The sequence below is a fragment of the Ochotona curzoniae genome, unplaced genomic scaffold (genome assembly GCF_017591425.1).
Source record: "Ochotona curzoniae isolate NIBS_2020 unplaced genomic scaffold, NIBS_Ocur_1.0 contig_3643, whole genome shotgun sequence".
In the NCBI taxonomy this organism is placed as follows: Eukaryota; Metazoa; Chordata; class Mammalia; order Lagomorpha; family Ochotonidae; genus Ochotona; species Ochotona curzoniae.
The window spans coordinates 2,868,184-2,884,118 of record NW_024465933.1 but is presented as its reverse complement, the minus strand read 5'-3'; the positions used below and the strand labels follow the sequence as shown (position 1 = coordinate 2,884,118).

The window sequence follows — 15,935 nt, the reverse complement described above, 5'->3', positions numbered from 1 at the left end:
GTCTGTGGAAGACATTGCTTTGCCCAACCTGAATTCTATTTGAGAAAAAATCTTTACCAACTCCAGACATCAGTCATCCTGTTCCGATTTTAACACGTACGTGACTGTCAGAAACACCATAGGTATAATTCATGCAAATTATTTCCTAAGAGAGACATCAGAGTTGAAAAGGACGTTAAAGAATCGGTCTTTTCTTCAGTGTCTGACACGCTTAAGGAATAGAAACGTGACAGTTGAGGGAAGTTTCTTACTTGAAACTTTATTTTATTTGAAATATTTTTTTTTAAATTTCAAGTGACAGCTCTCTAATCAGTTGAAAGCAAACATGCACTGCTTTTGTTAAAAGTTATTGTTTCATAAGATTTACCAAGTACCCATGCGAAATCACAATTACAGATTTTGATTTGAACTTGTGAAATAGAAAGGTCCACTGGAATAACTGTTTATGTCTCTTTGCATTCAGATTTGGAGTCTCAGAGCCATACATAATTCTTACTTATTGTGACACCATCAGTTCAGTTAACCACACCAGACGTGTCTAATATCCACTCTCTGAATGCCTATGAAATATCTTTGTCACAGACTTGCCCTCAGTTTTGTGTTTCTTTCACTCTTCCACAACCGCCTAAAATTTTTCAAACAAGGAAACAAAAAAGTCAAAAAAGTCACCCAACCCTTAAAATGTTGCTTTTTTTAATTTAGTAGAATTTCTTCAGGTTATTAGGACTGCAAAATTTAGGGCTCTAAGAAGTACCATTCACTTGCATGCATACTGCTGCCCTGGAGTGTTATAATGTTTGGTTGTATTCTTTTGGTGAAGGGTGATGAATGCTCTTTTTGAATGAAGACAGAGCTGTGAGTGGTGATGGCTCTCTAAGTGATAATTACATGAAGGCGGTGTTTAGCGCCGTGTGGAATGGCCATTGAGATGACCATCACCTTCCTTACCTGAACTGTGGTTGCCAGCCAACAAGGTGGGGCTCACAGAGCACCTTCCCAGCCGGCTGGTGACGACTGGTGGACCTGGCGTTCCATCCCATTCCTGAGCTTTGACAGGCTCTCTAGATGAAGACGCCCCGTGGTGGCCTCTCTCTTTGTTGTCCAACTTTGGTAATGGCTCCGTGCTGTGGCTTCGGATTTTCAGTTCCTCTGTTGATTCTGTGTAACAGCCAAAATAATAGAGTGTTTTATTAAACAAAAGTTAAATTCTTCCCCAGTCCCATTAAAAAAAGACTGATTTTTCTAAAATGCTTTCAATATATTGTTAGGAATAGACTTGTGTTGAGGACTGCAATATTAAGCTACAACAGCAGCACACGTATCTTCTGACCTTTGGCCCTGAGGTATGCGAGCTCGTTTCTGTAGGAAAGAATGTTTAATCTCTGGAAAAAGTGCGTCATTGAATCTTGACTCTCACTGCATTGTACTCTCCAGTTATTCATTTTGTACTCATTTCACTACTCACTGTGACAGCCGTTCAATACGACCACTCTACTCAAAAGAGCTTCAGCTAAATTCCTCTACTGGCTGTTCGTTAGCAATGTAGTAGACGTTTCTCAGCCATTTGCCAACTCTGATTATGTACTTACTTGAGGCTACCCAACAGCCTCTTGGAACAACTCATCTGAATGTCCCATAGATGAGATAAATTTGCTGTTTTTTTTTTTTTTTATATTGAGTAGATAATGTTTTTCACTGAATTTATGACTTCTCCTGTCCAGCCAACTATCCAAGTCAAGTTTGTCTATCCTTTTCTTTAACCCACCCTTCCTCCAAATGTACCAACCACAAGGCCCTGCAGATCTATTCCAGAAGACTTTTTCATCTTCTGTTCTGCGTGACATCTGGCTCGGGTGCTCTGGTTCAAGTACTAATCACCTCCCTTGAATTGCTGCAACTTATTTCCTTGGCTCTGCCCTGGATTCCCCAGGGTACATGCCCTTTATACTGCCAACATTACCTTATTAAAATGTAAATTTGATCATAATGTACCTCTGACTAAAGTCCTTTCAGAAGCCTCTTGTTACATAAAAAACAATGCCTAATCTCTTTAATGTGGTCCTCATGAATTGCAACCTCTTTCTCTCTCCTTGCTCCCTTTTAGTCGCTGGTGAGTACCATTCAAAAAAATCAGCACTGCATGCTTTGTGGCTCCTTTCCCATTCCAGCCCACCAGAAACAACGGTGTTTCCTAAAGCTACTTATACTGCTGCTTTGAATGTCCCTGTATCTTGTATGTATCAAATTCACTCTACAGGGTCCTGTAAGTATCTTCTCAAGCCTGAACCACCCATGTCACAACCCCTGTGCAGTTACAGCCATCCTCTTGACCATCCTCGTATTTTCTCTCTTAGTAACTGCTCTCCCTCAGAATTCTTCAGGTTGCAACTTGAGGGTTGCTGCCCCCTCCACCCCCCACCCCCGCCACATGCTACTTAATTGCTATATGATGTATCCAATGAATTAACTAAACCTTCCAGATTCCCTGGCATCTTTCTGATATAGGTAATAAAGGACAAACATAGAAACACAGCATGCTTCCTTGGAAAAGAATATCCTGTGATAATACCTATGTTGGAATGGCATGGAGCTAACAGCATTTCCAAAAATCTTACTATCCCATCACCACAAGTTATAAAATGCAATAGATTTGAAAATTTAAGTCAATAAGGTAGTTTAGAGAAAGGACATAGTGAAAATAGGACAGAGGTAATTCAAAGAATGTGTATGTTGTTTTCTTCACATTTAGGTTTAAGTATTCATCAAATTATCTCCCTTTAACGCAGTGATAATAAAAATGTCACACTTTGATGGCCCATTATTATCTACATCTGAGGAACAGAAATACAACAGCTTATAATATATTGAGCAGCCTGAGTCAGAAATATGAAAGGCCTGGGCATCTCGGCCTTGGCTGGTGACCCAGGCGACACAGCATTTGGTTTCTTCTTCACTACAAAAAAGACACAATACCAGCCCTGCTTAACTTTCTGCATTACATCTTTAGAATATAAAAGTATTCCATACTTCAAGATATTTTGATCTAAAAAGTGCCATAAAATAATTTTTAAAGATACACATTTAAATAAATTTTAGTTCTTCATAAATTTTCTTCAATTTGCTTATTTTCAATTAAGAGAGAGAGATATGGAGAAATCCCACATTCTGCTGACTCACTCCTCATATGGCCTCATTGTTCAGGGTAGGACCAGGCCAAAGACAATGGACTCGTGTCATCAACATGGACAGAAGGTGGCTGAATATTTGGACCATCATCCACTGCTCTTTTCACACCATTAGTTGGATGGGAAGTAGAGCAGCAAGGAACAAGGGTGGTCCCTATGTGGGATACTGTCAGACAACAGTTTCACAGGGTAACACCACAACATTGGTCTCAGTCCTAACCTACATGAATTTGTCAGTCTTTCTATGTTTGGACTATGTATCAATAGAAATCACAGCAAAAGAAAAAATTGCCAGATGACACAGAGTGGAGAAAGGCACAAGCTCCAGCTCTTCTTGTTGCTTGCCTATTATAGTACCCAGATTATACAGAGAACCCATCCCTGGAGGGTCTCCTATCCTGCATTTCTAAAGACACCTTTAACTCGTACCAGCCATGCTGCCCACCCTGCCCTCTGCGCTCTTTTCCAACTACCTAACCGTGAGGAGGAGAAACCTACTGAATTTAAAAAGCCTTTGTAAAGCTATTTCAGCTCCATCCACTCCCCATCTCTCTGAGCTCCCCATCCTAATAAACACCCCAAGACCCTTCAGCTTTTAGAGGCCTGGACTGATGAAAGATTGGACTGTTGTCTTTTGCTGTGTCTATCTTGTATCTTATATATCTGCAGTTAGGCACCTCTGTCAAATTTATTAATCTTCAATAAATTCGAAATGGCTGTGAATTTCCACACCATCTCCCTTCTGTTCCAAGCCTCTTTCCTAACAACATATGAAATTACAAATCTATTATCTACAGTAACAAGCCCAGACAGCCAATCTTCTAAATTCAAGTCATACTTGCAGGAAGTCAGACGCACTATCTTCTAACAAATAACACAGACAGCAGGAGTGTAGCCTGCAAAATAATTGACCCTAAACAGAAAAGACTTGATTCATAACCGGCAATTTCCTCCAATTTGTGCCCCAGTATCCAACTTTGTAATGACTTAAAAGCTCACTTAAAATAGTCATGGTTAACCAATGATTCAGGATGTACCATTTTCAGAGGCCCGGTTTACACCTACCCAAGCCAGCTGCCTCCAATCAGCGCACCTGAAGTCTTCTCTTTGTTAAAAGAAAATCATTTTGGTAACACTAAATTCAGCCGAGTTTATCTGAGCGGTGAATTTGGCATCACCCTGAACCATGAAAGGTTCAGAGAGGTCCAAGCACAGGCAATATTTAGAGACGGAAAAAGATTAGCATGGTGAATCATAGTTCTGGGTTTGGCTCATTTGGACGGAAGTTGGAGGTTGTGACATGATTGGCTGAAAACCTGGAAATAATGATTGGCCAAAACTCAACTACTTTCCGGAAAAATGTACCTTTAGGCTGAGTGACGGAATCTTAAGTTGGATTGTCATTCATCACATACACATAGAGTTTTAGCCCAAATGTAATGCTGGACTTTTTCCTGTTATAAAATTTTCCCACTTTCCTGCTTTCCCATGAGTCTGCCAAACACAAGGGCTGAATAAGTAGAGTTTTGCTATTTTGATTTGTTTACTCTTCATTTATTTTTATGCTACTGCAGGTCTTTTTTTCTAGCTCTAAGATGCTATGCAGTAGTGGAAACAAACCTTTCATGAATGACACTCTATGAGATGAACTTCAATCAGGAGAATAATTCTGTGATAACAGTCCCAAAAAAGAATTTAGCATTTAAATGAACCTGCTTTTAAACTTAAATTCTAGTTTCGTTGAAATCTAATACATAAGAAGTCAAAATGTTTTAGAATAGATCGCCACAAAATAATTATAGCAAGACAATTTAACCAATGCTGTCTTTCAGTGCCCTGAGACAAATGCAGTGAAATCAGCATTGGATAAGAACACCACAGACTATACCCAAGCTGTTTATTCACAGTTTCAAATAAAACCATGAATTCCAAATGTCACCTACTCTAAGCTGGAGGACCCATCTGTTTCACTGCCCTTTCTCTTGCAGATTTTAAACAAACCCCTGATAGGCTTGTTTTATTATTTACTTTTCTATTGTCCTTCATTACAACCATTGAGCACTTCCTCGGTTTAGAGGCAGTTGTTTTACTTAGCTCACACATGAACTCCTCTCCCACTGGAGTTGGAAGTAACCAACATAAAAAAGCACTATAATTCAACATTAGGTCCTGTATTGTTCTTGCTGGCTCAGACAGTGTTTTAAATATGAAAGGCTGAGCTGTGTGTCAAGGCCCCTCCTGTGACAACCCTGTCTTTGTTCTCATTCAAATGACTTTTATGTACCTGACAGGGGAGTGTCACTTAGGTCTCAAGCCTCAACTAAATAAAAGCACAATACAGCTTTGGAAACAAAAAGGATCATTTCCCCCCATTTCTGTGTTCTTTGTTTTCATATCCCAGAGGTTATATGCAGTGAATTTTGGCAGGTACATATAGAGAAACTTACACAAAAGAGTCGAAGAAATTGTATTACTCAGGTCTGAGGCGAAGCACCTGAGTTTGCCTTTTAAATAGAAGCTACAGCTAAAACATCTGTGTGAAAATCATGATCATTTATATAACATAGACCACTTCTGAGGGATATATTTGGTTATATGCCATAAATATATATAACCAAAGAAAGCTTGCTAGCAAAATGAGTTAATAAACTTAATCTGAAAATTTTCAAAATAACTGTTAAAAAAAAATAAGAACGTAAGTGGACCATCAGACTAAGAACTATATGAGTAAAACATACAGAAAGCTCAAGGAAACATGTTTAAAGGAATAGGATGGATTTGTCCACAATCCGTGGATTTCAATATCTTTTTAAAAGTCTGTTAAAGAAATGACATGCTGGCTCTACTGGCTAATCTCCCACCTGTAAGCTTTATATAGAATTAAAGTGTAGTATTACCATCCATCTGAGTATTTACTGAAAATCCTTGACTTTAAATATGTTGGTCTGTATTTGTAAAATGATGTTACTAGGTGGCAGGAAAGCCTTATGACCATGCGACAAAAATAATTCCAAAAAAAAGGAAGGGTCAGGACTGGAGCTCTGTGTGTCCCGGTATTGCTGTCAAACCGCTGTGCAAAAGCTGTGAATGTAGTAATTCAGGGTCCACCTACAACACATAGATTCAAACTGTGATTCTTTAAGTAAGCATGGTATTGCTTCAAAGCCCTCTGTAATTGCCAGTCCACCCTACACATCCCATGACTCAGTACAGGAAAATCGTGTCTTGTACTCCTAGTTTGCATATCACTGGCCAACGTGTCACTTGTACCTGTTGTTCATCATGATGGGTCCCTCCTACGAGACCACCGAGCTGACAGATTAGACCCAGCAGCTTTCATGTTAGTACTCAGTAGCTAATAGAGTCCTGAAAATCAAAGACATGAATAAACTCATGCACAACTGGCCCTGACTAGGTAATGTCTTAGTTCTAACTCTGGGCTGTAGTTGCATCTCAGGATCGCTGTCTTGGCTCCGGCTTTTCCAACCGCATGGGTCATGGCAGCAGCAACGAATTAATAAACTCCATCACGCAAAAACATGAGTTAATTACTATAGCCAAAATTGTCATTTTTGTTAAGCCACAGAGTTCCTATTCAACTTGCTAATAATTTACCAGGAAATAAGCAGTTTTCCTAGGAAAATTAGTGCTCTTTGGCTGTATAAATAGCAACACATTTTTTGGAAATTCAAAATTCTATTCTTTTTTGCAATATTTCACAGGATTATTTTGCCAGTTCACACAATTGCTTAATGAACATAAAAATGACTCAAATGACTTAGATAAGAATTTCATTTCTTTTGTGGTTCATGTTGGTTACTACCTCTCCTGTAGGTATCATTTATGAATTGTAATTATGCCTGGCAATCCAGACCCCAGAGCTTATGAAACTGATGAGCATAAACTTCCTGTGGACATAAAGAATGCATCACAATCACTCCCCTCCCGTTGCTATAATCAAGATCAAAATCAGCCCATTTTATTCCAACTGCTGAACAATGAAAATAATGGAATGTGATCTGGGCAAATTAATTAAGCAGAAAGACAACACATTTCAAGTGCTAATAGAAACACTGAACTAAATTGCATTTTCAGATGGGTATTGGATTAAGCCACCAAATTTTAGAACTAAAAGAAACTTTGGAAATCACTTATTACAACAGCCCAGTGCAGGCAAGCTGGTATGTGCATGTAAATCTGATTGAAGTCTCCTTGCCTTTGGGGTTGGGGTCTTTTCAGAGAATGAGATTCTTACCTCATAGGAAACCTTGGCTCAAAGCTCTAGCATGTCCCACTGCTACAATGCTCTTAGATAGAAATCAGCTTCCGTCAAGCGCCAGCAACCACTAGCTCTCCGTTATTGATTATTTTCTACTGCTACAAAAGAATACCTAAAATTGGAAAATTTCTAAACAATATATATATTTAATTGCTAAAAATATATATTTAATTATACAGAAATATATACATCTACATTAATTTCTGGAAGCTGGGAAGGTTAAGTTGGGGTGATCCATATCCACTGAGAGATTCCATGCTGCATCATAATGTGGCAGAAGGAACAAGAGGAAGTAAGCAGGAAATAGAAGGAGAGAGAGTATCCTTTGATCAAGAACCCACAGCCGTGATAAGTGACTCCTATGGGAACCACATCAAGCATTCACATGACTCTCAGAACCTCATCACCACTTTAGATCTCATCTATCAACACTGCTGCAATAGGGGTCAACTTGAACCCCAAACTTCAGAGCACACATTCAAAACACAGCAGTATTCCAGTTTATTTCTCCTTTTAAACATACACTCCTGAAAATACCCTGCAAAGGAATCCCTCTCTCCCGGTCACACTTTCAGAATATAAATCTAGAACTCTTGCTCTCCTGGTCACCCTGATCTGTACTCTAATTGTATGTCCTTGTGTCTGGAGTTCATGATCACAGCTGGCCAGCCAGGCAGGTTTACCTAGATCTTCTCACAGCACATCTATTATTCCATTTTCCAATCTCTCAGGGAAAGGAGAGCAAAGGCTCCTATGACTACACAATGAAAGGGCACTGAGGACCAAGGGCAATTTTTGTTTTTTATTATTCTTTCTCTTCAGAGTGAACTCTGTCATTGTGGGGTCAGTTATGTCAATTTGTACATCAAAGGGATGTCTTCTCTTCAGATATACAGAGAGAAAAAACAATAGCTCAGGCATCTAGAGATGGCATGGCTTCAAATAATAAGAGAAATAAAGTCAAGTTTTGTGCTAAGAAGGCACCTGGAGTGACCCCTTAGTCACAAGGAGACATTGTACACTTTAGTAGAATGGAATATGCAATGAATCCTAATCATCTTCAAGTTGTTGAAACAGCTTCAAATCTTTTCACAACTTGCCTAAGGTCACATAAATGGCAGCTAGCAAAGATTTCACAAAGAAACCAGAGTCCTGGTCATTATTGAAGATGTACCTGTCTCACTTTTTATCAAAGTGTATAGAGCCGGTAGAGTGGTTATCACTGGTTTATATCTACTTGAAAAGGTCTTCACCAAAGTCGCTACTCAGCTCAAGGCTCAGTGTTACCCTGCTGACAGATTAAGAAACTTCAGCCAAATATGGATCCTGACTTAAACAAACACCAGTCATACCGTCAACGCTTTCCTCTGTCTTTTAAAAATGGAAGTTAGTATCAGTCAGTTGCTTCTGAAAATTCAGAAATGCCAGTTCTAAACGAGGTCTTAGAACAGCATGTGCTGCATGGACATTGGAGCTGCAGTGCATGTGCTGGTGGGTCAGATGGCACACTACCTCAGTACGAATAGCTCCACTCCTTCCACAGCCCTCCGAGGCAAGCATGTTGCTGTTTTTTTACCGTTAGCAACAACTGAGGATTTTGCTGGATAACAAGCTGAGAGAGGAACATTTAAGATATTTCTGTTTAGGAAATCTCAGTTTGCTGAAAAGAATGCTTCCATACCTCAGCATAGGCGTAAGGGAGGCTGAAACCTCAGGGCAACAGTACCACATGCATTAGGGGCACTTCCCAAAGGTAGGGCAACGGAGAGGTAATCTACTTGTCAATGACCTGAGGAGCGTGCAGCCCTCAAGATGGGATTAGCATCCGTGTGAAAGGGAGGAGGAACAGCCACCAGAGCTGCTTCTCTGCAGTTCCAGTAAGACAGTTAGCTACAAGCCAGGAAGCAAGTCTCCACCAGGAGGAATAAACGTGAGAAACAAACGTTTGTTTTGTAAGCCATTCCACAATGATGATTTGTTATAGTAATCCTAAGCCAGTTACCAAGAGGAGTTTAGGATTCAGTCACTCATTATCGTAAACCAGCCAGAGATGCGTAACTAGGATTGGAACTTTGGGTATCTGAATAATTAGTGTTAATAAAGATAATTTGGTTTTGGTTTAGTTTATTTCTCTTAAGAATTGTTTTATTGACTAAAACAACAACGACAAAGACAACACAATTTTACTTTCAGAAAATGTAAAGATTCTGTAAGATTTGCAGATAAACTTTGGGGGGATATCAGTTACAGTGTCAAGACAGTCAAGATGATGCACAGCACATCTCCTGACACACTGTGATATATAATCACAAAACATCCATGGTAACTTTCAAATGGACACCTACGTCTCCTGTGTACTGAACAGTACCACATGCTTCAAACCGCAGTTACTATGTGATATTTATAATAGATTGAGAGATGTCATATCCAGCCAGTGGTAAGACGCACATGACTTGACTTCATTGGCACTGATATTTTGGGTACCAGGTACTGTGACCTTGTGGAATGAGTGAGATTAAAACCTTATAACCTTTGCTTGATTTGTGCCCCCTCTTCCTAATTTAAGGAAGAAAACAATTGAACTAATGCCAATTGGAATCTCTGATAAAAGAGAGAGGAAGAGATGTTAGATGCAAGAAAAAGCTGGATTAACAACCTATTCTAGCAGCTGAGTCAAAGCGAAAGATAGCAAAGAGTTGCTCGAGTTTTGCAGGCAGAGGAAGCTATGCACCATACATGGTAATGTGGAAAAGAGATTTGTTGAACACGAGTGGAGAAAATAGGAACTGAGGGTGGAAACAGAACTGGTTCAGATAGAGGATCCCCTTTTGAGAAAGATTTAACCATATTAGGGGTCAAATGAGTGAAGGAAATAAGCAGGCATTTTTGAAAATAATGAATCCACATGGCTATTAGACATGAAAAAATGCTCATGAAAAAATGCTCAGGCTCCCTAGCTATTATGGAAACACAAGTTAAAAGTAACGCTGAGGCTTCATCTAATAGATGAAGATTGAACGTAGATTGGTCTACGTTCAGAATTCTATTAACTACACCTGCTACTGTGGGTGTAGCGAAAAGGTAGCTTACTCCATTGTTGGTGGGAAAGTAGGCTAGTGCAGCCACTACGAAGTCGGTATGGAGAGTGCTCAAACAACTGAAAATGGATCTACTGTATGACCCAGCTAACTCACTCCTGGGAATGTATCCAAAGGAAGTGAAATACGCATATGAGAAAATGACATACACCCCATATTTATAGCAGCACAATCTGCAATAGAAAAGCCATTTCAACAACCTAGATACCAGTTGAAACAGAAAAGGATAGAGAAACTGTGGCACATCTATTCTACTAGAAAACTACTCAGACATTAAAACGAATGAAATTCTATCATTTGCAACCAAATGGTCCCAATTAAAGACCATTATGCTCAGTGAAATAAGCTAATCTCACAAGGATAAATAGGATATGTTCTCTCTGATGTAAGGCAGTCTTCATGCAAAACACAAAAATGTAGATATATAAGTAAACACATATATACAATACAGTCATTGATGACCTGTATAATGGAGACTAGTATATAAGGAAGCAAAGTTATGCTTCTCTACTCCAAAACAAAAGGACTCCCATAAAACTGTTAAATATACCTTGATAATATGATACTACATTTTATGCCATTGCCTATACCTGTACTGCCATGATACACTTAAATAGCAGAATGTTGGACATGTGACTATTACTGAAGGGCTGTAATAATATGGAGGAAAATAGTGGCATGGAAATGTGAGACTGTGGAACCAAAGTAAGAGTTAAGTAGTCCCAAAGTGTGCTGAGTGACAGATGAATCAAGAGAACAGTGTGTTAAGCAGTAGGTAAGTACTAGAATGATAGTAATAAGAAATAGTATTAGGGACTAGTACTAAGAAATAGTTCAGCAATAAATGAATGTCTAGCAGTAAAGAAAATAAAGCTAAGTCTGGCTTCTGTAATGAGAGCTTTGCTTGCTACAAGGGGAACCTAGGTAAAGCCATAACAGGCCTCGGACAGGCCTCAGACAGGCTAGGCCTAAGTTTCGGTCCCTAGAATTGAGGCACTCACTTTCCCAAAGTGGACTGCCACACACCCTAGACAGAGCTGACCAATCAGAAGAGACTTGAAAGGTTCCTAGTCAACAGGTGGTCATGGCGATAGCGGCTGACCACTGGGGTGGGCACAGATAAGAGAGACCAACGACCAGATTGGTCACAGGTGATTGAAACTGACCAATTACAATTTTGCCAATGCCTGTTCATAGAATCAATGGCCCATTCTTAGAATTGCAGCTGAAACCCTATATGAACTATGTGAAATGTATACTTGGAGTCCTTGTCAAGACTCCACTGAGCTGGATGAGACTTGAACCTTAGCGCACTAGCAATAAAGTTCCTTTGTTTTTGCATTGTCTCATGTGGAACTCCTCCATTCAAGGCGGTGGGATAAATTCCAGACCCAATAGAAGGGAAGAGAGGAAGCAAAGGCAGAGGGGGGGAATCATTATACCTAGAAAATCATATTATGTAGAATAACAATAATAATTCAAAAACCAAGGTAAAAATACATTGGCTCAAATAAAGGAGAAGGATTTGATCACTTATTGTAAAGAACACAGGAAAGCAATTTAAAACTTGTGTGTAGACAGATGGACAAGCACATGTTAAACTTTGCAGAGTCACTGTAGTGGACTCAGAAGCCACTGAAGTCTTCCCTGAGAGCTTTCCCTTTGTCTTTCATGTGACATAACAAGAACAACATCTGAGAATGGATGACTATGTCTTCCCAGATTTTCAATAACGGATTAATCTACTCTAAGCTGTTATTTTGTTCCTGCCTACATCATGTGTTCACAGTTTGCTTCTAATCCAGCTCCCGCACTTCCTGACCGCCACTGAATCAAGTTGCTGATTTAGGCTAAAGGCAAATTCTCCATAGTATAATTACTTCACAGTAAATGGACAAAAGGAATTTTGCACAAAATGATTCTATTGTTACTTTTTAAAAATGCTAGTCTAACAAATGTGAACAGGCGTGTGTGTGCTCTGAAATGGTCTTCACTTCCTTTCATTACTTATTGTGCATGTCCAGAAGATCGATACAATCCACAGGGTTCTTTGCTCTTACACTCCAGCGTGAATGTTTCCTATTTCAACAACAATCCCAAGGGGTCTACGGTTACACTAAAACATACTTTGAAAATAGGGAATAACGTCAGAACCTGCTGTTGATAGAGTTAGAATGCACACTCTTAAGTCTATTCCTATATTATATTATTCCTTTTTTAGAGGAAAAACCCAACAAAACCCTAATACACAACTGACATTTTCAATTATTTACTGTTTTTTTTTCCTATGTACTATGCCCAACTGTTATGACATGAACTGTCTCCTTATATCTTCTAGTTGAAAGCCCAAACTCCCAAAGTGACTATATTTGGATATAGTGCCTTTAAGGGGAGAGTTAAGGTTAATTAGGGTCATAAATAAATAAATTAGTGTCCCTAATCCACAGGACTGATGCTCTTACAAGAAGAGAAATCACCAGGGATGCTAACACAGAGGGAAAAGTCCAGGTGCATCTACACCAAGAAGGAAAACCATTGGTGAGCCAAGGAGAGTGGCCTCGGGAGAAACAGAGCCTGCCAAGTCCTTGGACTTGGACTCTAGATATGAGAGTAAACAAGTATCTGTTTAACCCACGTAGGCAGTGGGAGTCTGTTATGACATCCAAGCAGAAGAATGCATCAACTGCATGAAATCCTAAGCTAAGCTACGGCCACATGCTTCCTCCAGATGTGCGCTGGCAATGGCCCATCTCTGCCAAATATATCTTCCCCTCTCTTAAACTTGTATTCGTTTTTATCTGAAAGGCATAAGCCAGGAATTTCTTTTGGATCTCCCACATGGGTTAAGGGGCCCAAGGACATGAATCAACCTCTGCTGCTTTCCCAAGTCATAAGCACAGAGCTAGATCAGAAGTGCAGCAGCTGAGAAACAAATTGGTATCCAGATGAGATGCTGGCCCTGCAGGTGGAGGATTAGACTACTATGCCTCTGCACTGGCCCAGATGTGTTTTTCTTTAATAAACGTGTTTTGGTTAGGAGCTTGTACATCATTTCCTCTGTGTTTTGTAGCTCTTTTCTAACATAATAGTGTATTATATGAGGAAGTGTATGATGGTCCAACCTCTTTGCTGAATCAGCCATGCCCACATTCTCTGGGTAAGAACTCTTTATCCCCTTCCCCTGTTGGTGGCAGACCAGCTTGGTCAGTCATCTCCTTCTTCCCTATTTGTACTTTCTTATTTCCCAATGAATTCACATCCGGAAGCCTTTGTCAAATCTCATTAGTGCATACAACCCTGAGAGAGGAGACCTCTGTCACTACAAGTGGGATTGTCACTACAAGTGGGAACTCCTGGCCAGTTCACCAACCATTTTAGTGTATGGTGAGTTTGGTCAGGCCGGTTCATCACCCACCCTCCATAAGGTCTGAGGTGTTCAATTGGTTTCTCCATTCCTTTTTCCCTGGGAGATGTCTGAAACCCACAGCAGCCACAACTTAGAACAGGGATCTTCAAATAAGTCTGGGAATTCCTGCTTTCTCCTGTAAAATAACTCCAAATTGAGGTTCTCAGTTGGTGCTGTCTCCTTCCCAAGAGATATTTTGGTATGGGTAAGACCCTTCCTTCACCCATCCATACTTTGCTAAACCTATTGGTCCAGATTTTCTCACATTTTATCCAACTGCTCCTCATCTTTCTCTCAAAAACAAAACAAAACAAACAAAACAAAACAAACAACACATATGCAAGCTGGGCCCTGGTAGGAGAGAAAGCCAAAGCAGTTAATTTTTTTTCTGAAGTAAAGTTTGGCCTCAGTGTGAGTTGCACAAGGATGCTAAAATGTCAGAGTCTGGCTTTTTTATTTTCCAAATTCTCTATGACTTTTATAATATTACGCAGAGAAATGAAAGGGTTAGACACTCTGAACCTCCACCCCTGCCCCATTCAAGACTTTGTCCTCCTCTGAGGTCAGTTTTCTTTCCTTCAAATCCCGACTCAGGAGAAAGGCTTCGAAATTGCTCCCAACTGCTCAGCTTCCTCTTCGTCCCCCTATTCCTCAAGAACTTGGGCTTCTTCTACACAAAGTCCCCCTGTCTGAGTCATCTCCCTCTCTCCTCGGCCACAGCCACAATTCCGCCTCCTTTCCCTCACACCTACCCTGACACAATAGAGAAGTAGATGTTTTCAATGAAGGTAGAGAGCAAGAACGGAAAAAGAAGCTCATTTCTAATGATACACAAATAATTTACATGAGCAAGAATGAGATCTGAACTTACTTATAAAGAGACAAAATCTGAGCGTGTCGGATGGTGGCAGGCTGCAAGTCTCTATGTATTTTGAGAAAGAGGGTGTGGTGTTATCATCAGTGTTGTACAAAAACTTCACCTAGGAGAGGGGTGTCAGAGGGATAAGCATTTTATTTTATCAGTCAATTTCATTGTATGGTCTTAATCTGATGTCAAGTCTTAGTGAAGGAAATGCCAGAGGTTATATTGAGAATTCACTAAATAACTAGTCTGAACCCAGAGTCAAGTCTCTGCATATTAAAAACAGAACAAGATTGTGCTGTGTCCTTATTGTTTAACAACCCTCCTTACTTCAAAACAGCATGCAAAATGCAAATGTCAGCCTCTAATTTAGCATGTTAAGTCTGTATGCCAGGGTTCTCTGACGCCCCTGGCATGGCAATGGTTTACTTTCAGTCATTCCCATCTGAGCCCTGACAGTGCTAAGGATCCTTTTAAACTCCCTCCAGATCCACTTGTGCACACATTTAAAAATGTATTAATGCATATGAAACAGTCTCCAAGGGGAAGGGGGGCATTTAGCCTGGAAGCAAAGACATCAAAGTCTCACATGACACAGCTTGACTTCAACGCCTGGCTTGGGTTCCTGATTCATCTTTCCAGTTAATGCAAACCTAAGAGGCAGCAAGGATGAGGGTGCATGGAATTGGGTTCCTGTCACCAATGGAACCTAGATCGGTTCTCAGCTTACAGCTTTGGCTATGGTCCCAATGCAGTGCTTGCACACTCTGGGATGAAAAAGTACATGCACACACTCTCTCTACTATCTCTTTGTTTCTCTGGGCCCTCTTTCCCTGTCTCTGTGCCTCTCAAGTTAATTCATTGCAAACTGTATTTTATAAGAAAATTATGGAATTCCATAATTTCAAACAAATGAGCTTTGCCACCGTAACCTTGTCAGACACAAAGTTTGGATTACAATATTTTAAGAATTCATCTTTTGAACATTTTCTACAACATGTATCAAAAAATTATAGAATACCCGCCACTGGAGTCATTTCTAAGCAGGAAACAGGATAATAAATTCACAGAAGCAGGCAATAGAATAGTAAATTAGCATAAATTA

General features: G+C 39.9%; 1 protein-coding gene across 2 annotated transcripts in view; it reads right to left on the bottom strand.

Moving 5' to 3' along the window:
* Positions 1-15,935, bottom strand: part of NYAP2 (neuronal tyrosine-phosphorylated phosphoinositide-3-kinase adaptor 2) — a 245,167-nt gene that overhangs the window by 60,137 nt on the left and 169,095 nt on the right. For both annotated transcript variants that reach the window (XM_040982790.1, XM_040982791.1), the window contains one exon: positions 949-1,158. In XM_040982790.1, coding sequence (XP_040838724.1) covers positions 949-1,158 — 210 coding nt within the window. The remainder of the gene's footprint in view (positions 1-948; positions 1,159-15,935) is intronic.